The 19,181-nt window shown below is 53.2% G+C and overlaps 2 protein-coding genes across 5 annotated transcripts in view; both read left to right on the forward strand.

The window, feature by feature from the left end:
- IGDCC4 (immunoglobulin superfamily DCC subclass member 4) overlaps positions 1-1,039 on the forward strand; it is a 38,543-nt gene extending 37,504 nt beyond the window's left edge. For both annotated transcript variants that reach the window (XM_055319989.1, XM_055319990.1), the window contains one exon: positions 612-1,039. In XM_055319989.1, coding sequence (XP_055175964.1) covers positions 612-1,022 — 411 coding nt within the window. In that variant the 3' untranslated portion in view covers positions 1,023-1,039. The remainder of the gene's footprint in view (positions 1-611) is intronic.
- A 5,330-nt stretch (positions 1,040-6,369) lies between these two features.
- The window catches only part of IGDCC3 (immunoglobulin superfamily DCC subclass member 3), a 41,383-nt gene continuing 28,571 nt past the window's right edge, over positions 6,370-19,181 (forward strand). For all 3 annotated transcript variants that reach the window (XM_055319575.1, XM_055319576.1, XM_055319577.1), the window contains exons 1-2: positions 6,370-6,470; positions 8,701-9,006. In XM_055319575.1, the coding sequence (XP_055175550.1) occupies positions 6,380-6,470; positions 8,701-9,006 (397 nt within the window). In that variant the 5' untranslated portion in view covers positions 6,370-6,379. The remainder of the gene's footprint in view (positions 6,471-8,700; positions 9,007-19,181) is intronic.

The raw sequence follows: 19,181 nt of genomic DNA on the forward strand, positions 1-19,181 counted from the left end.
GTCTGCCTTCAGCTCAGGTCATTATCCCGAGGTCCTGGCATCAAGCCAGCAGGGAGCCTACTTTTCCCTCTCCCTCTGCCACTCGCTTGTGCTTTCTCTTTTGCTCTCGCGCTCTGTCTCAAATGAATAAAATCTTTAAAAACATTTTTTATAAAGATTTATGTATTTATTTTAGAGAGAGAGCAAGAGGGATCCCGGGTGGCGCAGCGGTTTAGCGCCTGCCTTTGGCCCAGGGCGCGATCCTGGAGACCCAGGATCGAATCCCACGTCGGGCTCCCGGTGCATGGAGCCTGCTTCTCCCTCTGCCTATGTCTCTGCTCTCTCTCCTCTCTCTTCTCTCTCTCTGTGTGACTATCATAAAAAACTTTTTAAAAAAGAGAGAGAGAGTGAGGGGGGAGGGGCAGAGGGAGTGAATCTTAAAGCGGCTTCTCCGCTGAGCACAGAGCTGGAATCTGGATGCCAGTTCCAATCCCAGGAGAATCATGACCTGATCCCAGACCAAGAGTTGGACGCTTAGTCAACTGAGCCATCCAGGCATCCCTGTTGGTCATTCTTCTGACTGTCACTCTCAGTGATGGTCACCTTGTCTTTCTGTTCTCTGCTGTGACCAGGGCAATGGCAGGAAGAAGCCGCCCCCAGCCTGCAGGAATCAGGTGGAGGCTGAAGTCATTGTCCACTCTGACTTTAGTGCATCCAAAGGGAACCCGGACCTCCACCTCCACGACCTGGAACCTGAGGATCCCCTGCCTTCGGAAGCTCCTGACCTCACTTCGGGAGTCGTGGATCTCGGGCAAGGGGTAGACTGGCTGGACAGGGAGGTGGGCGGATGTGAGCAGGCAACCACTGGGCCAGACAGACTTACCTGCCTGCCAGAGGCAGCCAACGTGTCTTATCCGTACCGGGACCTCCAGCCCAGTGAGGCTCTGGAGGAGGCCCCTGGGAACAGCTGCCAGCCAAAGGCCCCCTGCTCTCTAGGAACCAGCCCGGGCCTGCCCAGAGCCCCAGTCCCCTCCTCTGCCTAGCTCCCCTAGGCGTGCAGTTTGGGCAGCCCAGTATGGATCATGGGACATGGCACTTGTGGCCAACCAAGTATGTACACATGTGTACCTGCAGTTTCTGAACACTATCAAGCCATCTGGAGCTCCTGGGGTGCTGTGGCCGTGGGGAGAGGAAGAAGTGAAGTATTCACTCCCCCCACAGTCTGTGACACATGTTATATGTGAGGGACCTGTGAGGCACAGCTATACATGATGTACACATGTATGTGTGCTAGCTGGAGAGCCGGGAAACTCTGGCTAGGTAGTGGTCACAATGGCCTGATTGATCCTCCAGGTCAGGACGGTGCCCCAGAATGGTCAGTCCCCAGCCCTGCGGGCCCCCTTCCTCCATCACCCAGCCATTTATTACACACTCTGAGAGTGTCTGCGATGCCCTGTCTGACAAAGACAGCCCCGGCCCATGTTCCAGTCCGGCTGGGCGAGAGTGCAGTAGGCTCTGAATGCCTAGAGTCTTAGTTGCATCACTACCCATCGCCCGGGGCCCTGTTGCCCAAACTGAGAGGGTGAGTCGGGCTCCCCTCAGAGCAACTCTGCATTATGTCATTTTGTCATTTGGGAAGTGCCTGATTTTGGAAATCTGCTTGCTCTGGCTCTCCTCTCCTCCCTTCCCCTTCACTACCCTTGTGCTCTGTCTCTGGGTCAGGGTCAGCCGAGCTCCCAGTTCTCCTGCTTTTCCTCCCTGGTACTCTTTCCTTTCCTCTTGGCTCTTTCTCTGTCTCCTATCTCTGTTGTCTCCCACACCTCTGCCAGACCATGTGTCTTTGGTTCACCTGCCTGGGTTCAATCTCTGCATCCTTCCCTAACAACATGACTACCTCATGTCTGCTTTGAGGCCATAGCGTGACTTCTGTGTCCGCCATTCACTTTACCGGCCATCCTCCTGCCCCTCTCGGCTCTGTGCTGCCATATGCCCCCCTCCCCCAGGCACACTACCTGCCCCAGTGTGGGTTCGGAGATCTTCCAGCTCCCCTGGCATTTTTCTCCCTGAGCTTGAGATCAGAGGGCTCTCCTTGGAGTTGATGGATCCAAGTCACACAAGGGGACTTCTGAGACAGGGAAAGAGGAATGTGACCCCCTCCCTTCAAGGCAGGGAAGCAGGGCTGCTGGACGGAGGGGGTTTGGGACCTGCTTCCCCCTGGCTGAAGCCAAATGGAGAAAGAGTGGGGATTAGGGGCACCACAGCCCAGCAGCTTCCCACTCTGTGTACCTGGAACAGGAGCTGATGGATGGGGGTAAGAGGAGTTTCACCCTCTGGGAGCTGGACCGAAGCCTTTGCACAGGACAAGGGTAATTGGCTCATTTCATTTCATTGTTTCTTTTTTTTTCCCCCTTTAAATTCAATCCTAAAGTCATCTTCTGTTGACCTGTCACACAGGGACAAGCTGGACTTCTATTTCCTGTGTAGAGAAGACAAGGTCATTTATTTGATTTTGCACCCCAGGCTCTCCTAGGAGCATAGAATGTGGGAGCTTTTTCTCCCTAAATGTGTCTTTTTAACCAATTGGCACATCAATGGTTAACTTTGGCTTCTGGGCCAAATTAGAAATAACCAGTCTATCCTTTTTCTTTCTTTCTTTCTTTTTTTCTTTTTTTTTTTAAATGGTGACATGTCTCTCAGCAGAGTTGCAGCTCCATCAGACCCTTTCAGCATCTGTGTTTATTACACTCGGGTGTCACTCCCGTCTGACATCCGCACCTACATTTCCTTCCCCTCCCCTGCTTCAGCCAGCCCGTGATAGCGCTACAGATTATTAATGCTGGTTTGTATCTCGTTTAAGATGGAATTGTCACTTGTACTCTTTCTGTGGCATCCAGCGTCGCTGTGGCTGACGCCACTGTATGTGTTTTGCCATTGCTCTGAAGGTCAAAAGCCTCATTTTATTTTTGCTGGTTTGATTTCTTTCTTTTTTTTTTTTTTTTTCCGAAAGAGAGAAAACTGCCCTGAATCCAATGGCTGTTTTAACAGTAAGCTCTTAGCATTACACCACATAGTCATTTTTCATGTTCTTGTTTAACAGGCACTGAGGCTCTGGTTTAAATTAAATAGCTGCAAATGAGACAATTTATAACCCATTAGGTTGGGTGGAAAATTGTTTCTCAAAAGCAAATAAGTAATAAATCTGGTATCTGCCTATAACTCACAGTTGATAAGAAAGTGGCCATTACTCACTAGCATTATATATGATTTGGGCTCTGGGTAATTTGGAAGTGTTAGGTTTGTGTCTTTGTAGCAGTATTTTTATTAGAAAAGAGTCTGTTGGCCTTTTACAGGGTATTAATCCCTTTGTCACCTACCATTGATGCCTTACGTTTTTTGAGTCTTATTTAGAAACCTTCCTTTTCTTGATGCATGACAAGTGTAATCAGTACCTGCTCATTTATGTCTGTATTTAGTTTATGCCATATTATTTAATTATTTTTTCCAGCATTTTTTTCTTCCTCCTCACAAATATGATATTTCTTTAGTGTTAAGCCAAGGCATTGATCATGTATCTGTCCCTATAATGAATTAATAAACTATTTTCCAGAAACGTGGAATGACTAGAATTTCCTCAACCTCTCTGCCTTAGAGAACGTATTTCCTGCCAGGATGAGAAGTGCTGGGTTTTGGAGGGTAGAGAGCAGGTGGGCATGGGAAAGAACTGGACCATCTTCTTCCCTCGACAGGCACTTAGGAAAAAGCCAGACTTAGGAAAGATGCTTTCTTTGACAGCACTCTTTTAGGCTGTCTGGGGATCTCTTTCCATCTGGGCACACCTTTTTTTTTTTTACCTTTCTTGGGTGCAAGGGAGGAGTGAATGAGCAACTCCAGAGATTTGGGCTTAAACGATTGTTCTTTTTCCTTTTTTAAAAAGATTTTATCTATATTTGACAGAGCACAAGCAGGGGGAGCGAGAGGGAGAGAGATAATTAGGCCCCCTGCTGAGCAGGGAGCAGGACTCTGGGATCATGACCTGAGCCAAAGGCAGACACTTAACCAACTGAGCCACCCAGGCTCAACTACTCTGCATAAATCTGGTCTTCAGAGTTCCTCATGGCTGCATATTCACACATATGGGCACTGTGCCTACAAGCTTAGGGACCCATGCATGCACGCCCACCTCCCCAAACACCCTGTATCCATTAACTCAAACATGGGCACACAGCCACACACAAAAGTCCACACCCACACCCCACATGCATCTCAGGATGAAGGTTGGCAGATGCTCCGCTAAAATCTTTACAGAGCCTGGTTGGTGCATGCTTTTCTACGGAAGGAACCAAGAGCCAGAGGCTGCCCCTGCCCGGGACCACCCCTAAAGCGGCTGATGGGCCAGACTCGTGTTAATTGACAGATCATAGGGAGAGATACTGCACATTTTGCATGCAGCAGAATAGCCATTATTTGCATATCACTCTCAGACCAAGGGTTGTGTTAAAGAAGAATTAAACACTTGTCAAAATGAATTTAAAATGACAGCAACTCAGGACACCAATTTGACCTCTCTGAGTCTAGGACAAGCCACGAAGGGATTGTTGAGAATTCAAGCCCTGCAGGAGGGAGTTCCAGGACTCTGGGCCCAGGCAGGGCTACCCCCCCCCCCCCCCCCCCCCCCGTTCCCTCCCTTTCCTCTGGCCAGTGGAGGCCCCGTAATGCCTGCCTGCCCTTCCTCACAATAAAATCCGTTTGGGGTTTCGGTGTGCATCCTGACCCTGAATTTCTCCACTGCCTCCCATAGCTTACTCATATGCCTCAAATCTTGCCTCTCAGACTCATCTTCTAGTTGCTACTGTAAGTAAGGCGTCCCTAGGCTATGCAAACCCCATCAATAGTAAACTTCTCTGATCTGGAGACCTGCACTTTTTTACTCATCTGCACCAAAGTTAGGTTTATGTATGGTTAACACCCCTGATTCCAAGATTCTAGAGTTGGTGTCATCCCAGTCCAATGCCAGAGGAAGAAAATAGCTGAATGAGGAAAAGACTACCGTCTTTAAATGTCCTGCTCCGAGAACTTAGCAGATGGACTAGCTCACCATGCTGGACTCAACGGAAGATCATTTAAATAACGGGTGGCCAAGGCTCAAGATCTCTGAGAGCTAAGCTAGCCTGGGCACGGATCCCCTAAGAAGTAATACATGCCTATCTTCCCTAAAATTCATGTTCGCCTTGCCTCGTGTGTTCTCTGACATGGAACGTTGACAGCCTTCTTTGTGACAGAAATGTTACCGAGAATTTTGACTTTCAGTTTGCTTTCCCAGATACCAGGTCATTTGTTAGGACCCGTGTCCTTTTAAATATCCCTAGCGGTGAGCAGGAGAGACAGGATTATGTTGATCTTCCGGATGAGCTCGGAGTGATTGCCTGGGTTAGCTGGGCAGGACTGGGGTGGGAACCCAGATTCCTTTAGCGTGCTCATTGTCCTGCGGGGTTTGCTAGCTCAAGGCCCCCCGAACCCGGGGTGGGGTGGGGGAAGCTGCCCTTCTACGTCCGGTCCATCCAAGCGCCAGAACTCTGCAGTCTAGAGAGGCCAGCCTTGCAGCTAAACGTCCTAGCCTTTGGGTGGCGGGATCAGAAACCGGGGAAACGCGAACCTTTGACAAGTTCGTGAAGCTTTTAGGGAATGATCTCGAAGATGCACACTCGGACGCGGTGGAGGAGGGTGCAGCGGAGAGAGGCGGTCAGGGCAAGTCCCACGGCTTCGCGAGTCTCTCTGCAGTCCGCGGGTCTCGCCTTCCGCAGCCCCCGCGTCCCAGGCCGGCCGCGGGCGGGGGGTGCCGGGGGTGCGGGGGGCGCCGGGGGCGCCGGGGGGTGCCGGGGGCGCCGGGGGGGCGCCGGGGGGCTGCCGGGCAGCAGCCCGGGACGGCGCCGGCCGCTCCAGCCACAGTTCAAAGCGCAGGGGGCGCGTCCGCCGCGCAGCCGGGAATGTCCGGCCGCGTAAAGCGCTCGCCGGCTCTTTTGTTCCCCAGACCGGGCCTCCGGGGAGAGGGGCTGGGGGAGGGGGCCGGGAGGGGCGGGGAGGGGGCGGCGGGCGCGGGCGCGGGCGCGGGCGCGGGCGGAGGGCGGGGCGGGGCGGCGCGGGCGGTGCGAGTGCGAGTGCGGAGCGCGCTCCCCGGCGAGGCTGACAGATCGCCCGCGAGGGTGCAAGATGGCGCGAGCGGCGCTCCCCCCGCGCCCCCGGCGCTCCTAGGCCGGCATGTGGCCCCAGCCCGCCGCCGCCCGGGCTCGGCCCCGGCCGGAGCCCCGGCCCCGGCCCCGCCGCCGCCCCCGCGGGACGCTGTGAGCCTCCCGAGGCCCCGGAGCCGCGCTCGCCGAGCCCCGCCGAGCGGACCGAGAGCCCCATGGCCGCTCCGCGCGCCGCGCCGCGCCGGCCCCGGCTCCTGCTGCCGCTGCTGCTGCTGCTGCCGCCGCTGCTGCCCGCGCCGAGCGACGGTGAGCGGGCGCCCCGGGCCGGGCGAGGGCGAGGGCGAGGGCGAGGGCGAGGGCGAGGGCGAGGGCGAGGGCGAGGGCGAGGAGGGACCGGGTCCCGCGGGCGGAGCGGGCGGAGCGGGCGGGGCGGGGCCGCGGGGGCGGGCGGAGGGCGCGGCGGCGAGGAGCGCAGGACGCGAGCCGGGCCGGGGGCGGCGCGGGCGGGCGCGGAGGGGGCGCGGGGGCAGCCGCGGACCGCGAGCCGGGACCCGCCCCCGGAGTGCGCGGCCGACCCCGAGGGACCGCGCGGCCGGGGGCGCGGGGGCAGCGGCGGGGAGGGCGCTGCCCGGCGCCGCGGCACCCGCCCTGCGCGGGACCCGCCTCGCGGAGGGGGCGCGGGCCGGAGCGTCCCCTCCCGCCCCAGAGGCTCGGCGGCCCCGCGTCCGCCTGCGCGCTCCGCTCTCCGCGCTCCGCTCGGCCCCGGGGCGGCAGCACCTCGCGCCCGCATCCGGGAGAAACTTTATCCCCCGACGGCGCTGCGGGGCCGGGGCTGGGGGCCGAGGCTGCCGCGACGCAGGGGGCGGGCGGGAGGGGCTCAAAAGGTTGTGACCCTCGAATGTCTTAAAACACTACCTCTCCCCGGGACCGGGGGACTCGCCCGGCCCCCGCCCCCGCCCCCTTCCTCCCCACCCACTTTCCGTCTCCCCCAACCAGGGAGGGCGCCGGCCTGCTGGGGCGGGGCCGGCTCCGGGATCGCTAGTGCCCTGCCAAAGTGCCGAGGGGTCTGTGGCTGCCCTTTCAGACCAGGTGGGTTCATGCCTCCCGGAGTGAGGTTGTAACTGGTCTGGTAAGTTAGTTGCTCGTTGCAGAAGCTGGGCCCTTGGCACCACGCCTGGGATCGGGGCGCGCGTCCTTTCGGCCGGGCTTCCGCCGACTCCGGGATCACCTTCTTCCCTTTCTCTTCGCTCCCCTGCTGTTCTTGCGGCTCAGTTTTCTTCTACGGGAGCGGTGGGGTCGCTGGGAAGCAAAGATTCTAGAAACCTGCCCCTTCCTGAATTTGGGGGAATCTGAGTTGACGATTGGGACCCTTCAGTTCTCCTTATGACAAAGGCAAAAACAACCAGAACAAACCAAAATCCAGAGCCTCTTAGCAGGGAGGCAGTGGGGCTGGGCCGTAGCCTAGCCGGTACCTGCTCCTGGGCCCACCCGTCCCGCTCCCTGCCAGGCTTCAGACCAGGCCTCAGCTGGCTGTGCCAGCATAAAGAAGCAATGGTTTATTACTTTTTCACTTTATCTTTGTTTAGAACTTCTACCTTTTTATAGTGATTTTGAGTCTGTTCATCTTGTTCAACAACTCTACCGCATAAGCCACATTATGTTTCTGACTTAAACAGATGCGGATGGGAAGCTAAGACAGGTTGCACACTTTACTTAAGGTCACGCCCCTGAACGTCTGCAAGGCTCCAGCATTTAGCCAGAGTGGTCACAGAGGTGGCAACAGCCATGTTGGGATCAGTTTTACTTTTTTTTTTTTTTAAGATTTTATTTATTCATGAGAGACTCACAGAGAGAGGCAGAGACACAGGCAGAGGGAGAAGCAGGCTCCCCAAGGGGAGTTGGATGCGATGTGGGAGTTGATCCAGGACCCTGGGATCATGGTCCCACAGGGAGATGCTCAACCACTGAGCTACCCAGGTGTCCCGAATCTTACTTTATTGGATCTTAGATTTATTTTTATTTATTTATTCATGAGAGACACACACAGAGAGAGAGGCAGAGACACAGGCAGAGGGAGAAGCAGGCTCCATGCAGGGAGCCCGACATGGGACATGGGACTCGATCCCGGGTCTCCAGGATCACGCCCTAGGCTGAAGGCGGTGCTTAACTGCTGAGCCACCAGGGCTGCCCCTGGATCTCAGATTTGTAACTATTAATTGTGACACCCTGGACAACTTGCTTAATATTTCTGGGCTCCCTTTCCCTTATCTGTAAAAAAAAAAAAAAAAAAGGAAATGGTACAAATAATATCTCCTTCTGAGATGGTGTGCTGATTGAGAAAAATACTGCATAAGACAGCACTGAGTTCTATAATACATTGAATTCTATATATAATAGAGATTCCTATTAACAGTACAGAAAGATGGGGTGGGTGCACAGATCCAGGGGATCTGAGACACCTGTGCAAGGAGTTCTTGCTGCCTGTTCATTCCACACTAACCTCTCCTTTTCCTCTCATCTCCCCTTCTCAATACAGGTCTTGGCCACTCTGCCGAACTGGCATTTGCTATGGAGCCAAGTGATGATGTTGCAGTCCCTGGGCAGCCTATAATGCTGGGCTGCAGGGTGGAGGGGACCCCTCCAGTGAGAATCACCTGGAGGAAAAATGGGATGGAGCTGCTGGAGAGTACTCACTCCACCTTGCTGGCCAATGGGTCCCTGATGATCCATCACTTCCAGCTGGATCGGGGAGGCAGCCCCTCAGATGAGGGTGACTATGAGTGTGTGGCTCAGAACCGCTTTGGACTGGTGGTCAGCCGGAAGGCTCGCATCCAGGCTGCAAGTAAGTGGACACCCCTTACCTTTTTTTCCCCCCAGACCGGGGGTCCAGGGTCAGCCCAGGGGTTGGGGGCAGGGAAAGCAGTTCCATCTTCTGTAGCTGCAGCCTTCTGGAGGACTAATTTCTCAGCCCGGGTCAGTTGAGAGGTACATAGTAGTCATTTGTGGTGGTGCAAATGTATCATATACTCATTTAATTGATTGGAATGTCATTCAACAAGAATATAGCCAAACACTGTTGGGGGGAGAGGGAGAGGGTGAACTTTATCTAACTCTTAGGTCCGTGTGTCTGAGTTTCCATATGCCTGTATACTGTATCATCCCAGTCCATTGAGTAGGATTCTTGTGTCTCAAGAAAAAACTGTCATACTTTATGGGTGATTTAAGAGAATTTTGAAGGCTAATTAGGCTATATGCAGTTTTAAATTCTGGGCTGACTTTCAAATCTTTTGGGTAGGATAATGATATTCTGAAGCTTGCCAACAATTTGTTTTACAAAAAATGTGGTAGGTTAACTTCAAGGTTATCACAATAATGACATTACTCCCACCCACCTTCATGCTAATGTGCCTTTAAAAAAATTTTTTTTGCCTTTATTGAGGTGTAATTGACAATAAAATTGTAAGATATTTAAAGTGTACATTGTGGTGACTTGATATCTGATGTGTCTTGCACGGGAGAGAAAGGGCCAGGTGAGGTGTGTCAGTTCTCGAATTGTGCTTTGCTTACACTGATGGACCACCAGTTGTGATGAAATGATGATTATGTTCTACAGCCCTGTCCTGCAAAAATTCTGTTGTTCTTTAATTTGTGCATGTTTGTGGGTGTGTAAACCAGAATTATCTATGGATCTTGAAGGTGGCAGGCCGGGGGTGGGGTTGGGGGTAGGGGTGCAGGTGTGGGGTATGTGTCATGGTTAAGAACTGCTGCTCTTGAGAGAGGGTAAAAGTTTTAGCAAGTGCTAAAGTGTTCTCTACCTCACAGCTTCCTACTTCTTCTGGAGGGGGTATTCCTTAAAGAAGCCACACCTGTTTTGTTTTGTTTTTTTTAAAGATGATATTTATTTGACACAGAGAGAAAGACCACAGGCAGGGGAAGCAGCAGAGGGAGAAGGAAAAGCAGGCTCTCCACTGAGTAGGGAGCCCAATGCGGGGCTCAGGCCTCTATCCCAGGACTCTGGGATCATGACCTGAGCCCAAGGCAGACACTCAGCTGACTGAACCACCCAGGTGCCCCAAGAGGCCACACCTTAAAGGTGTTGGTGATAATTCTAGCGAACATTTACCAAGCACTTGCTGTGTGCTGGGTCCCCTGCCTAAGTGTTTTACATGAGTGATCTTGTTCAGTCATCACAATGACCCAAGCAGATAGGCAGTCTTTGCCCCCCTTTGCCAGATGAGAAAACTAAGACCTAGAACTGCATTCTAGGCAGCCTGAATCCTACTCCTCCTGCTTAACTCCTACGGCATTCTCCCGCTTCCCCCACTGATGGGGGACAGTTCTGGCTCTGAGGGCATTTGCACAGTTGCTCGGAATGGCTGGTGAGTGATGAATCGCTCTGAGGCAGGAGCCCTCTCACTGAGTTTAAGATCCCCCTTTGTTCTAAAGAAGGCTGACTCAGGCCCCCATATGGAGCTCTCTGGGAGGCAGCCCTGGACCTTGAGACCGAATCACTTCTGGCTCAGCGACCCCTCAACCCCAGCCTCGGCGGTGTGGGGAAGGCTGGGGCAGCCTCTGAGCAGATGGCCGGGTGTGAGGTAGAGGAGTGTGGCCGTGGACACAGGGTGGGGCCCCCAGGAAGATTTGCCAATGAGAGAAATGAGATTTCTAGGGGAGGGGACCCCCACTCTCTCCCCACCTTACACCAATACTGACCCCTGCGTTGCCAACCTAGAATTCTGGGAGATAAATCCCAGGTGTTTATATATAGCTAATTGTAAATGTGCTTTTCTATAAATGGTAATACCTTCAAGATGTCTGGTTTCCTTAAACTCTTATGGTGTAAGAAACTGAGCTGTGGGCTGTGGCTGGGGGAAGGGCCATTGGGTGAGGTCAGCCTGGTTAATCCTGTGGGGTCCTGGGGACAGCTCCAGGGTTGCCTCTAAGCACTGGCAGTCTGATATGGCCTCCCTGTTCATTGCAAGACTTGTGATCCCATGGGAGAATGCTTGGATACCAAGCAACCTGGTGGCTAGATCTCCTTTTCTCACTTCACAAGCTGATGTCCCTAGAAACCTCCAAAGCTGATTAGCTGCCTGAGTTTTCTCCTTTGGTATTAACTCCTGGCCCATGTGCCTGCAGGCACTGCAGATGTTGTGTGACATGGGAGGGTGCCTTGCTGAAAGGTGTGAGGAGCCCTCTGGAGCCCCCTGCTTCTCCTGCCTGCTCCCTAGGGGCTCACGGGGAGGGGCAGGCTAAGCACCGCTCACAGACACAGGGTCCAGGTGGATCCACCAGTGGGACAGACAGGGGTCCAGGTCTGTGGGGGCAGCCCTGCAGGGCATGTGAGCTCTGGGCCAGAGGCGACAACTAGGAATGCCCCCTCTTCCCTCCCAGTGGTCTCAGATGCTGTCATTGAAAGATGGCCTGACCAGGTTGGGCTGTACTGCAGGCAGATTCCTTGGAGGCTTCGGTTCCAAATATCTCCTTTTTAGGATGGAGCCACTCAGAATCCTAAGAGTATTCATGCTTCTAGCACATCTGCTTTCTCTGCCTTGCAGTTCCATGCGCTTATAGTTTGGAAGCTGCAAATTGAGACACTTGTTAATAATGAGACGAAGGGATCCCTGGGTGGCGCAGAGGTTTGGCGCCTGCCTTTGGCCCAGGGCGCAAGCCTGGAGACCTGGGATCGAATCCCACGTCGGGCTCCCGGTGCATGGAGCCTGCTTCTCCCTCTGCTTCTCTCTCTCTCTCTCTCTCTCTCTGTGTGACTATCATAAATAAATAAAAATTAAAAAAAAATAATGAGACGGACCCTGGACAAGTTAACCTCTCTGTGGCACAGTTTTCTCACCTGTGAAATGTGCATATACCCCTGCGGTTGTGGGATGGATGTAAGAACTCACACACCCCATGAGCTGCCTGCTTCATAGGAGGCACATGGGAGCCAATACTTTATTCTTCATTTAAAGGTGATTTTACTGCCGTTGCCAGCAAGAACAAACTGCCTGACTCTATTCCCAGCCCCCAGCTTTCTCCCTCACCCCAGCTTTCTCCCTCACTGGGATTCAGTTAGGAAGCACTCCAGGGAAATCTACCAGGGAGTGGAATTATTGGAGCCAGAGTGCAACGTGGTTTAACTCCTTCCTCGGAGGGCCTAGGGATTCTCATAAGCTGCGGAGTAGGGGTTGAAGCTGGGTTGGCCTGTAAGACCCTCTGCCATCCCCCTGGAGGGCTCCGGGTTGGGGGAGGGCGTAGGGGAGGGGGTATATGCATTTCGTGACCCAGTGGGAACATGTGCATTGACTCCCCTCTTAAGGTCTGTGCCCCTGGATGACCCCCAAGGAAGGCTAGGCTATAGGGCGTCTGGCTGGCTCAGTAGGTGGGGTATGCGACTCTTGATCTCGGGGTTGTAAGTTCAAGCCACATGTTGGGTATAGAGATTACTCAAAATAAAATCTTTTTTTTTTTTTTTAAGAGAGAGGGAGGGATGGAGGAGGGGCAAAGGGAGAGAGAAAATCTTAAGCAGGCTCCACCCTGGGCTGGGTCTCATGACCCTGAGATCATGACCTGAGCTGAAATCAAGAGTGGGACATTTAACCAACTAAGCCACCCAGGCACCCCAAAAAGAAAATCTTAAAAAAAAGATGGGCTAGATACAAGGAGGGGAGGTGATTGGGGGACCCACCCCTAGTTCCCCTCAGACAGATGCCCTCAGTCCCTGCGCTTCACTTCCTGGTCTCAGGCCCCTTGGAGAATTGGAGCAAAGATCTATGGGATCTTTGAGCAGGACTTCTCAAATTCTGCTGTGCCCATGAAATACCTGGGGAACCTGATAAAATTCATATGGTGATTCAATAGATCTAGGCTAAGGCCTGGGGTTCTGCATGTCTTTTTTTAAAATTTTTTTAATTATTATTTATTTACGATAGAGAGAGAGAGAGAGGCAGAGACACAGGCTCCATGCACCGGGAGCCCGACGTGGGATTCGATCCTGGGTCTCCAGGATGGCACCCTGAGCCAAAGCCAAGTGCCAAACCACTGCGCCACCCAGGGATCCCCGGGTTCTGCATGTCTAACAAGAGCCCAAGTGACTCAATGGTTGAGCATCTGTCTTTGGCTCAGGTTGTGATCCCGGAGTTCTAGGATCAAGTCCCGTGTCGGGTTCCCTGTGAGGAGCCTGCTTCTCCCTCTGCCTGTGTCTCTGCCTCTCTCTCTCTGTCTCTCATGAATAAATAAATAAAATATTTTTAAAAAGATTTTATTTATTATATAGAGAAAGAATGAGCAATGGGGAGGAGCAGTGGGAGAGAGAGAAGCAGGCTACTTGCTGAGTGGGGAGCCCAATGTGGGGCTTGATCCTAGGACCTGAGCTCAAGGCAGACACTGAATGGACTGAGCCACCCAGGCATTCCGAGTTAATAATCCTCTTGAGCCTTTATGCCCTCATCTGAAAAAAATCATAATTTCATCAGCCTATCAGGACTGCTATAGGATTAAATGAGGTGATTGATATGAAATACCTGGCACAGGGCTTGGTTGTGAGGGTGGACTGCAGAAGCAAATATACCCCCACTGGATGGACTTGGGCAAGTCACTTAACCTCTCGAGTCTTTATTTTATAAATATATATAATATATATTCCTTATCTTTTTAAATTCCAATGCAAGTCATTTATACATTTTTTTTAAGTTTACTTATTTATCTTCTAGTAATCCCTGTATCCAGTGTGGGGCTCGAGCTCATGACCTTGAGATCAAGAGTTGCATGCTCCAACTGGCTGAACCAGCCAGGTGCCCCTTTAACCTCTCTTTAAAATGGGAAAACTACTTCTTACCAACAAACAATGCTATAAGGATTACCTGTGATAGTCTGGGTAAAGAACTTAGCCCAGTGCAGGGCACCTAGAAGGTATTCCTTAAATAGTAACATTATTATTCTGAGAAATGTGCAGTTCTAAGCTCCTCTAGTTATGGTGATTCCAGAAAGGCCCCTGGTAAGCCCAGACTCCCAGAAAGAGGCTGTGGGGTATGGCAAGAGGGAGAAAGTTCAAGTCTAGTCTGATGCCTCCACCTCAATGAGTCACCTATTTCTTAGGCCCTCAGGTACTCACTTCTAAAGTCCAATTCATTCTTAAACCGTCTAAGGGAAAGTAATTAGTTACTCTGGAACCCACTTTCAATAGCAAGATCCATGGTTGTGTGAATCTGGGATCAAGGTCTGGGCATAGATCTGTGGAACCGGGTTGGAGGGGCGTTGAAGGGGATTGGCAGGAGAACCATGGGCTGGGGTACAGTTTGTGGCGGGTGGGGAGTGGCTCAGTGTATTTACGGGACCCCAGAGTGTTTTGGGGTAGGGCAGTGGACTGTGGAGGGAAGTGGTTCCTGGTGGAGTGGCTGGTAACCCCAGAGGCCTATGTCACCTGCAGGTTGTACACTGAGGCCTAGTACATGGAGCCCAAACTTTTCTCTTCTTGAAAGGCAGCTCAGCTGAGCTAGCCCTGAGGAAGTCTCCCCACTGTCTCTCTCTCACACACACATCTATCTACCCAGTGGAGCAGGAGGCAGGTGTTGCAGTGGAAATATCGCTGGTGGGATGAGTGGCTGGCACTGCCGAGGCCCGCTCCCCTGCCAGGCAGCTCACCCGTACGTATGCCAGAGTCAGGTGCAGGTGGGTGAGGGTCAGGCCATACCCCACACTGACACTCCTGAGCAGCTGTGAGGTGTGATGGAAGGGCCCTTGCCCAGACACCAGGGGTCCCATGTGGCTCTGGGCAAGTGACTCGCCCTCCCTAGGGTTTGCTTTTCTCATTGTAAAACTGGGTGCTTGGACTCCAGTTCTTCTCAGCTCTCAGGTGTGAAGGCCTGCTTGCCATCCAGCTGGTCCTCGGGACGTGCTTGCCTTTGCTGGGCCTTTCCCCAGTCTCTCCTCGCCCCTGTTTGTCCCTTAGCGGGTCCCTCCCCGAAGACCACTTAAGGGACAGTAATTTCTCCTGCCGCTTCCTGAGGCGGGGAGTGTTTGCGGTCTGCGGCATTCAGGATCAGCCTCATCTCAGCGACGGCTGCTTACATTGTTAAGTAACTGTTTTGTGGCTGGCTATTCCATCTGTCTCCTCAACTAGATTTTAAGCTCCTAAAGGGCTTCTCTTTTGTATTTCTCACATCGTTTGCCTGTGGAGCTTGGTAAAAACTAAATGAACATGTGGCCCTCCGGGTGCAGAGCTGGGTCTCTCTTGTTTCTCTTGCTGCGCTTCTCTGCTCTGTGTGTGTGTGTGTGTGTGTGTGTGTGTGTGTGTGTTTCTCCTGGCTTTGTAATTGATAGCATAGCTCAGAGGAACAGAAGCTTGGGAGCAGGGCGGATTGGCAGGGGAATATAACACACTCAGGGCACGATCATGGGGTGGCGGCTGCTGCGTGTTTATCTCCAGAGAACTAAGACTCTTCCTCGCCAGATGGGGTGTGAAGCAGAGACCAAACTGCTTGGTACCCTTCATGCTGGGGTCTCTGGGTCTCCTGCCTCGGACTTTATTCCCTGGCTGGCTGAGGCCCCGTCCCTAGCCGCGCTGGCCCCAGCCAAGGGGGGAGGGCCCCACTCACTCCCACCCGCAGGACTTGAATGTGGAAGTCGAATGCTTCTGGTTCCCACACCTTGGCTCCGCTGTCGCAGGCAGCCAGCTGGCCCCTTGAACACAATGTGCAAATCTCCTCTGTTCCTGTTCCCGGCATTGTCCGTGGCCGGGCGCCTTGGCTGGGAATGTGGGCCCGTGAATAGGAGAGGCATTTGCAGCCTGCAAATGAAACAGGCCCCCAGCCCCCCTTAACCCCCTGTCCCCTCCCCACCCCCAGGGAGAAAGGACTTTTTCACTCCTGGCTTTCTTGTATTGCCTTTCCCTCTCCTCTCCAGAGTCCCTGCTGGCGAGAGAGAGAGAGAGAGAGAGAGAGAGAGAGAGAGAGAGAGAAGAGAGAGAAAGGGAGAGAGAGACTTTTCACAGCAGCTCGAAGGCTGTTCTACACAGTCTTCAAAAAAGTAGAATGGAACAGAAGGGCACCCAGGATGGAAAACCAAACAGCTCACTGCTGTCTTTGTTTAAACTGGACCAAGTGATTCCAAAAATGTCTGTCTTGTACAAATAACCTACGGCACCCTAGATCCTGTGGCCATAGCCTTGTTGCAACAAGGAATGTAGAGGCCGGTAGTGTATGTGTGTTGCCCCGTAGACCTGTGTGGCTAGCATACAGGTGTGTGCCTGAAGGATGTGCATGGGGCCCAGGATGGGGCTCCATCTCTTCTCCAAGGGCTTCCCTTGGGCACTGTGGCCAGACTGGAAGGCTGGAGTGGACAGAACGGGTGCAGGGCAAGAGGCAGTGGTGGATGATTTTTAGGTCCTGCAAGGACTGATACTTAATACTTGCCCAGCCAGCTGAAGTGAGAGAAGAGGGAGCCAAGCCCTAGGTCATTGGTGGGTGGGTGGGTGGGGGCTTACTTCCTGGGCATGTGGTCATGGCCTTGGCACCTCAGGAGTCTATACCATGTTCTTATTTATTTATTAAGTGGTGGTCAGCAATCTGACTGCAATCCGAGCCCGCTGGCCCGTGCCACTCCATACCCCAACAAAGGACCACTCTGATTTCTGAGCTTGCTCTCACTTCCCCCAAATTTGTTCACCGTGCTCCAAGAAATGCTAACTATTTGTGACTGCCCTCAAGTATAAGGGAAGAAGAGACGACAGACTGGAGTGGTCCCAAAGGCTTCCCAAGGAGGGGTGCCTGGACACGTGCTCTTGGGACCAGTAAAAGTGGAAAGGCAGGAGTTGAGCAAATGCCCAAAGAGAGGCAAGCAGGAGGACCTCCTGGCCAGACCCCAGACCCTGGGGAGATGGAGGGAGGGGGAGAATGGGCTTGCTGCCAGCCAGCCACTCGATTCAGGCACAGGCAGGAAACCATGATGCACAGGGCTCACATCCCAGCTTCTCCCACCCACTTTTCTCTACCTCATCTCTGGATCTTGGTTCCTTTGACACTGTCCAACAAACTGGCCTCCACCTCTGCCTTCTTGTGAGGCCACACTTTAGGGTCTTTGTCTTTATGGCCCTCAGCCCTTGTTTCTCCTGCCCTGCCCGGGCCTTTCTCCAGCTCCTCTCTCTGTTGTTCTGTCCTTCCTCCTAACTGTTTCTCCAGTTGTGGCAACTCCTATGTCCACCATCCTCTGCTGTGCTGGAAGAGAGATCCCTCTGTTTGAGGAGCAAAAGTAGGTGAGCTCAGGCATGGGCACAGAGCAAAGAGATGAGGAGAGGAGAGACTGAGAGAAAGATGACCTCCCCAAGGGAGTGGTCCATGGCCTCCCCAGCAACCTGGAGCCCCCTGGGGGGAGACCTTTGATGGGAGGAATCTGAGAACACTGGCCCCTGCTTGGGGCCTGTCTCTGAGCCCGGACACTGACCATGGTGGGTGGTGGGGGCAGCCCCAGGCCGCTCTCTGGAATGCTGGTGTTGGGTTGCAGTACAGATGCGAGCAGTGATAATGGGCAGGAACTGGACTTTCTGGTCTGGCTGCTGCCCCAAGGCCATTGGAATGTGAGGGGGTACCAGCAAGAGGCTCTAAGGCCTTAGGGCGGGCAGACAGAGACCAGACCACCTAAATGGAGAGGAGGGGCAGACCACCGTGAGAGAGAACCAAATCCTAGCCTTTTCACTGAGTGAAAAGCAAAAGACCCTCATATCCCAGCCTGGCTAAGACCTTGGAGGGCTTCCCAGCCTCCAGCAGGACCACAGGCAACCAGAGCAGTGGGACAATCTTTGGAGCTTCTCATCTGGTCCAAGCTTCTCATTTTGCGGACTTGAAAACTGAGTCCCTGAGTAGGTAACCTGCCCAAGGACGTGGCTAGTTCTTCAGCCTTGGCAGGTAAGAGAGCCTCTTGGGTGTGTCACACCTCTCACCTGCCCTGGTGCCTCTCTGGTTGGGGAAGGGAGGGATCTTTTTATGTTCCCCACATCAAGGGGAAGCTGGTACACATGGACATAAATTTCTGCTTCTCTTAGCTGCCCCAGGCTTTCTCTGTGGTTGTAGTTGTGGATGTGAGTGTTAGCCAGCATACCTTGAGTGTGGGCTCCTGACATCCAAGGAGTTTCCAAAGCTCATTGGATGCTGAGCTTGATGATTTGACGGCCACCTACGTGCTGGCACTTGAAGTGAACTAGTCGAAGTCTTCCTAGTAATATGGGGCTGCACTGTCCTAAGCCCTTTATGTGTTAATTTACTTAATTCCCACAACATTTCCATTAATAAGTATCACTAGTTCTATTTTATAGATGAGTAAACAGAAGTCCAGAATGGTTAATTAACTTAGCCAAGGGCACACAGTGTAAGTAGAGAAGGTGGGTTTATACCCAGGTCTTCCTGACCCATAGTTCAATGGCCTGAGGATCCTTAGAAGGGGTTAGAGTCCCTTGGGAACATAACCAGAATTAATGCCTCAGAAATAGAGCTGGGTACCTGAGCACATACAGGGTGGAGATGAGGAGTGTCTGGAGCAGAGCCTTGAACCCTGGCCAAAGTGGGAGCCACTTCCAGCTGGGCCAGGTTGGGCTCCATGCCCCCGGCCCCCAGCTGCTGCTGGAGGCCCACGATGTGGAGGGCCATTTAGGCTGGGAGGTTCTGCAGAGAGATTTGTCCTACCCTGAGTGCAGGGTACAGGTTCCTGGCAGGAAAGGAAGTTGGATGGGTGCTGCGGCTGCTGCTGCTGCTGGTGGAGGTAGGTGGGAGTTGTTTCTTCCTGAGGAGGAAAGACAAGTTCCCCTCCCCCGTGGGGCCCCCTCGGCTCCCTTTCCCTTTCTTGTTTCCGCATAATGACGCTGATTGCTCCACATCTGTCATAATTACTCTTTGTTTGAAAATTCAGAACAAATCACAGGAGAGGAACTGGTGTGGCTAGAGAAGGATCCTTCTCCCCAGGGGTCCTGTGGGTGGGGGGAGGAGGAGGAGGAGAAGAGAAGAGGCATAATCAGCCTACAGGAGCCAGGCT

This window comes from Nyctereutes procyonoides, unplaced genomic scaffold (genome assembly GCF_905146905.1).
Source record: "Nyctereutes procyonoides isolate TBG_1078 unplaced genomic scaffold, NYPRO_anot_genome, whole genome shotgun sequence".
NCBI lineage: Eukaryota > Metazoa > Chordata > Mammalia > Carnivora > Canidae > Nyctereutes > Nyctereutes procyonoides.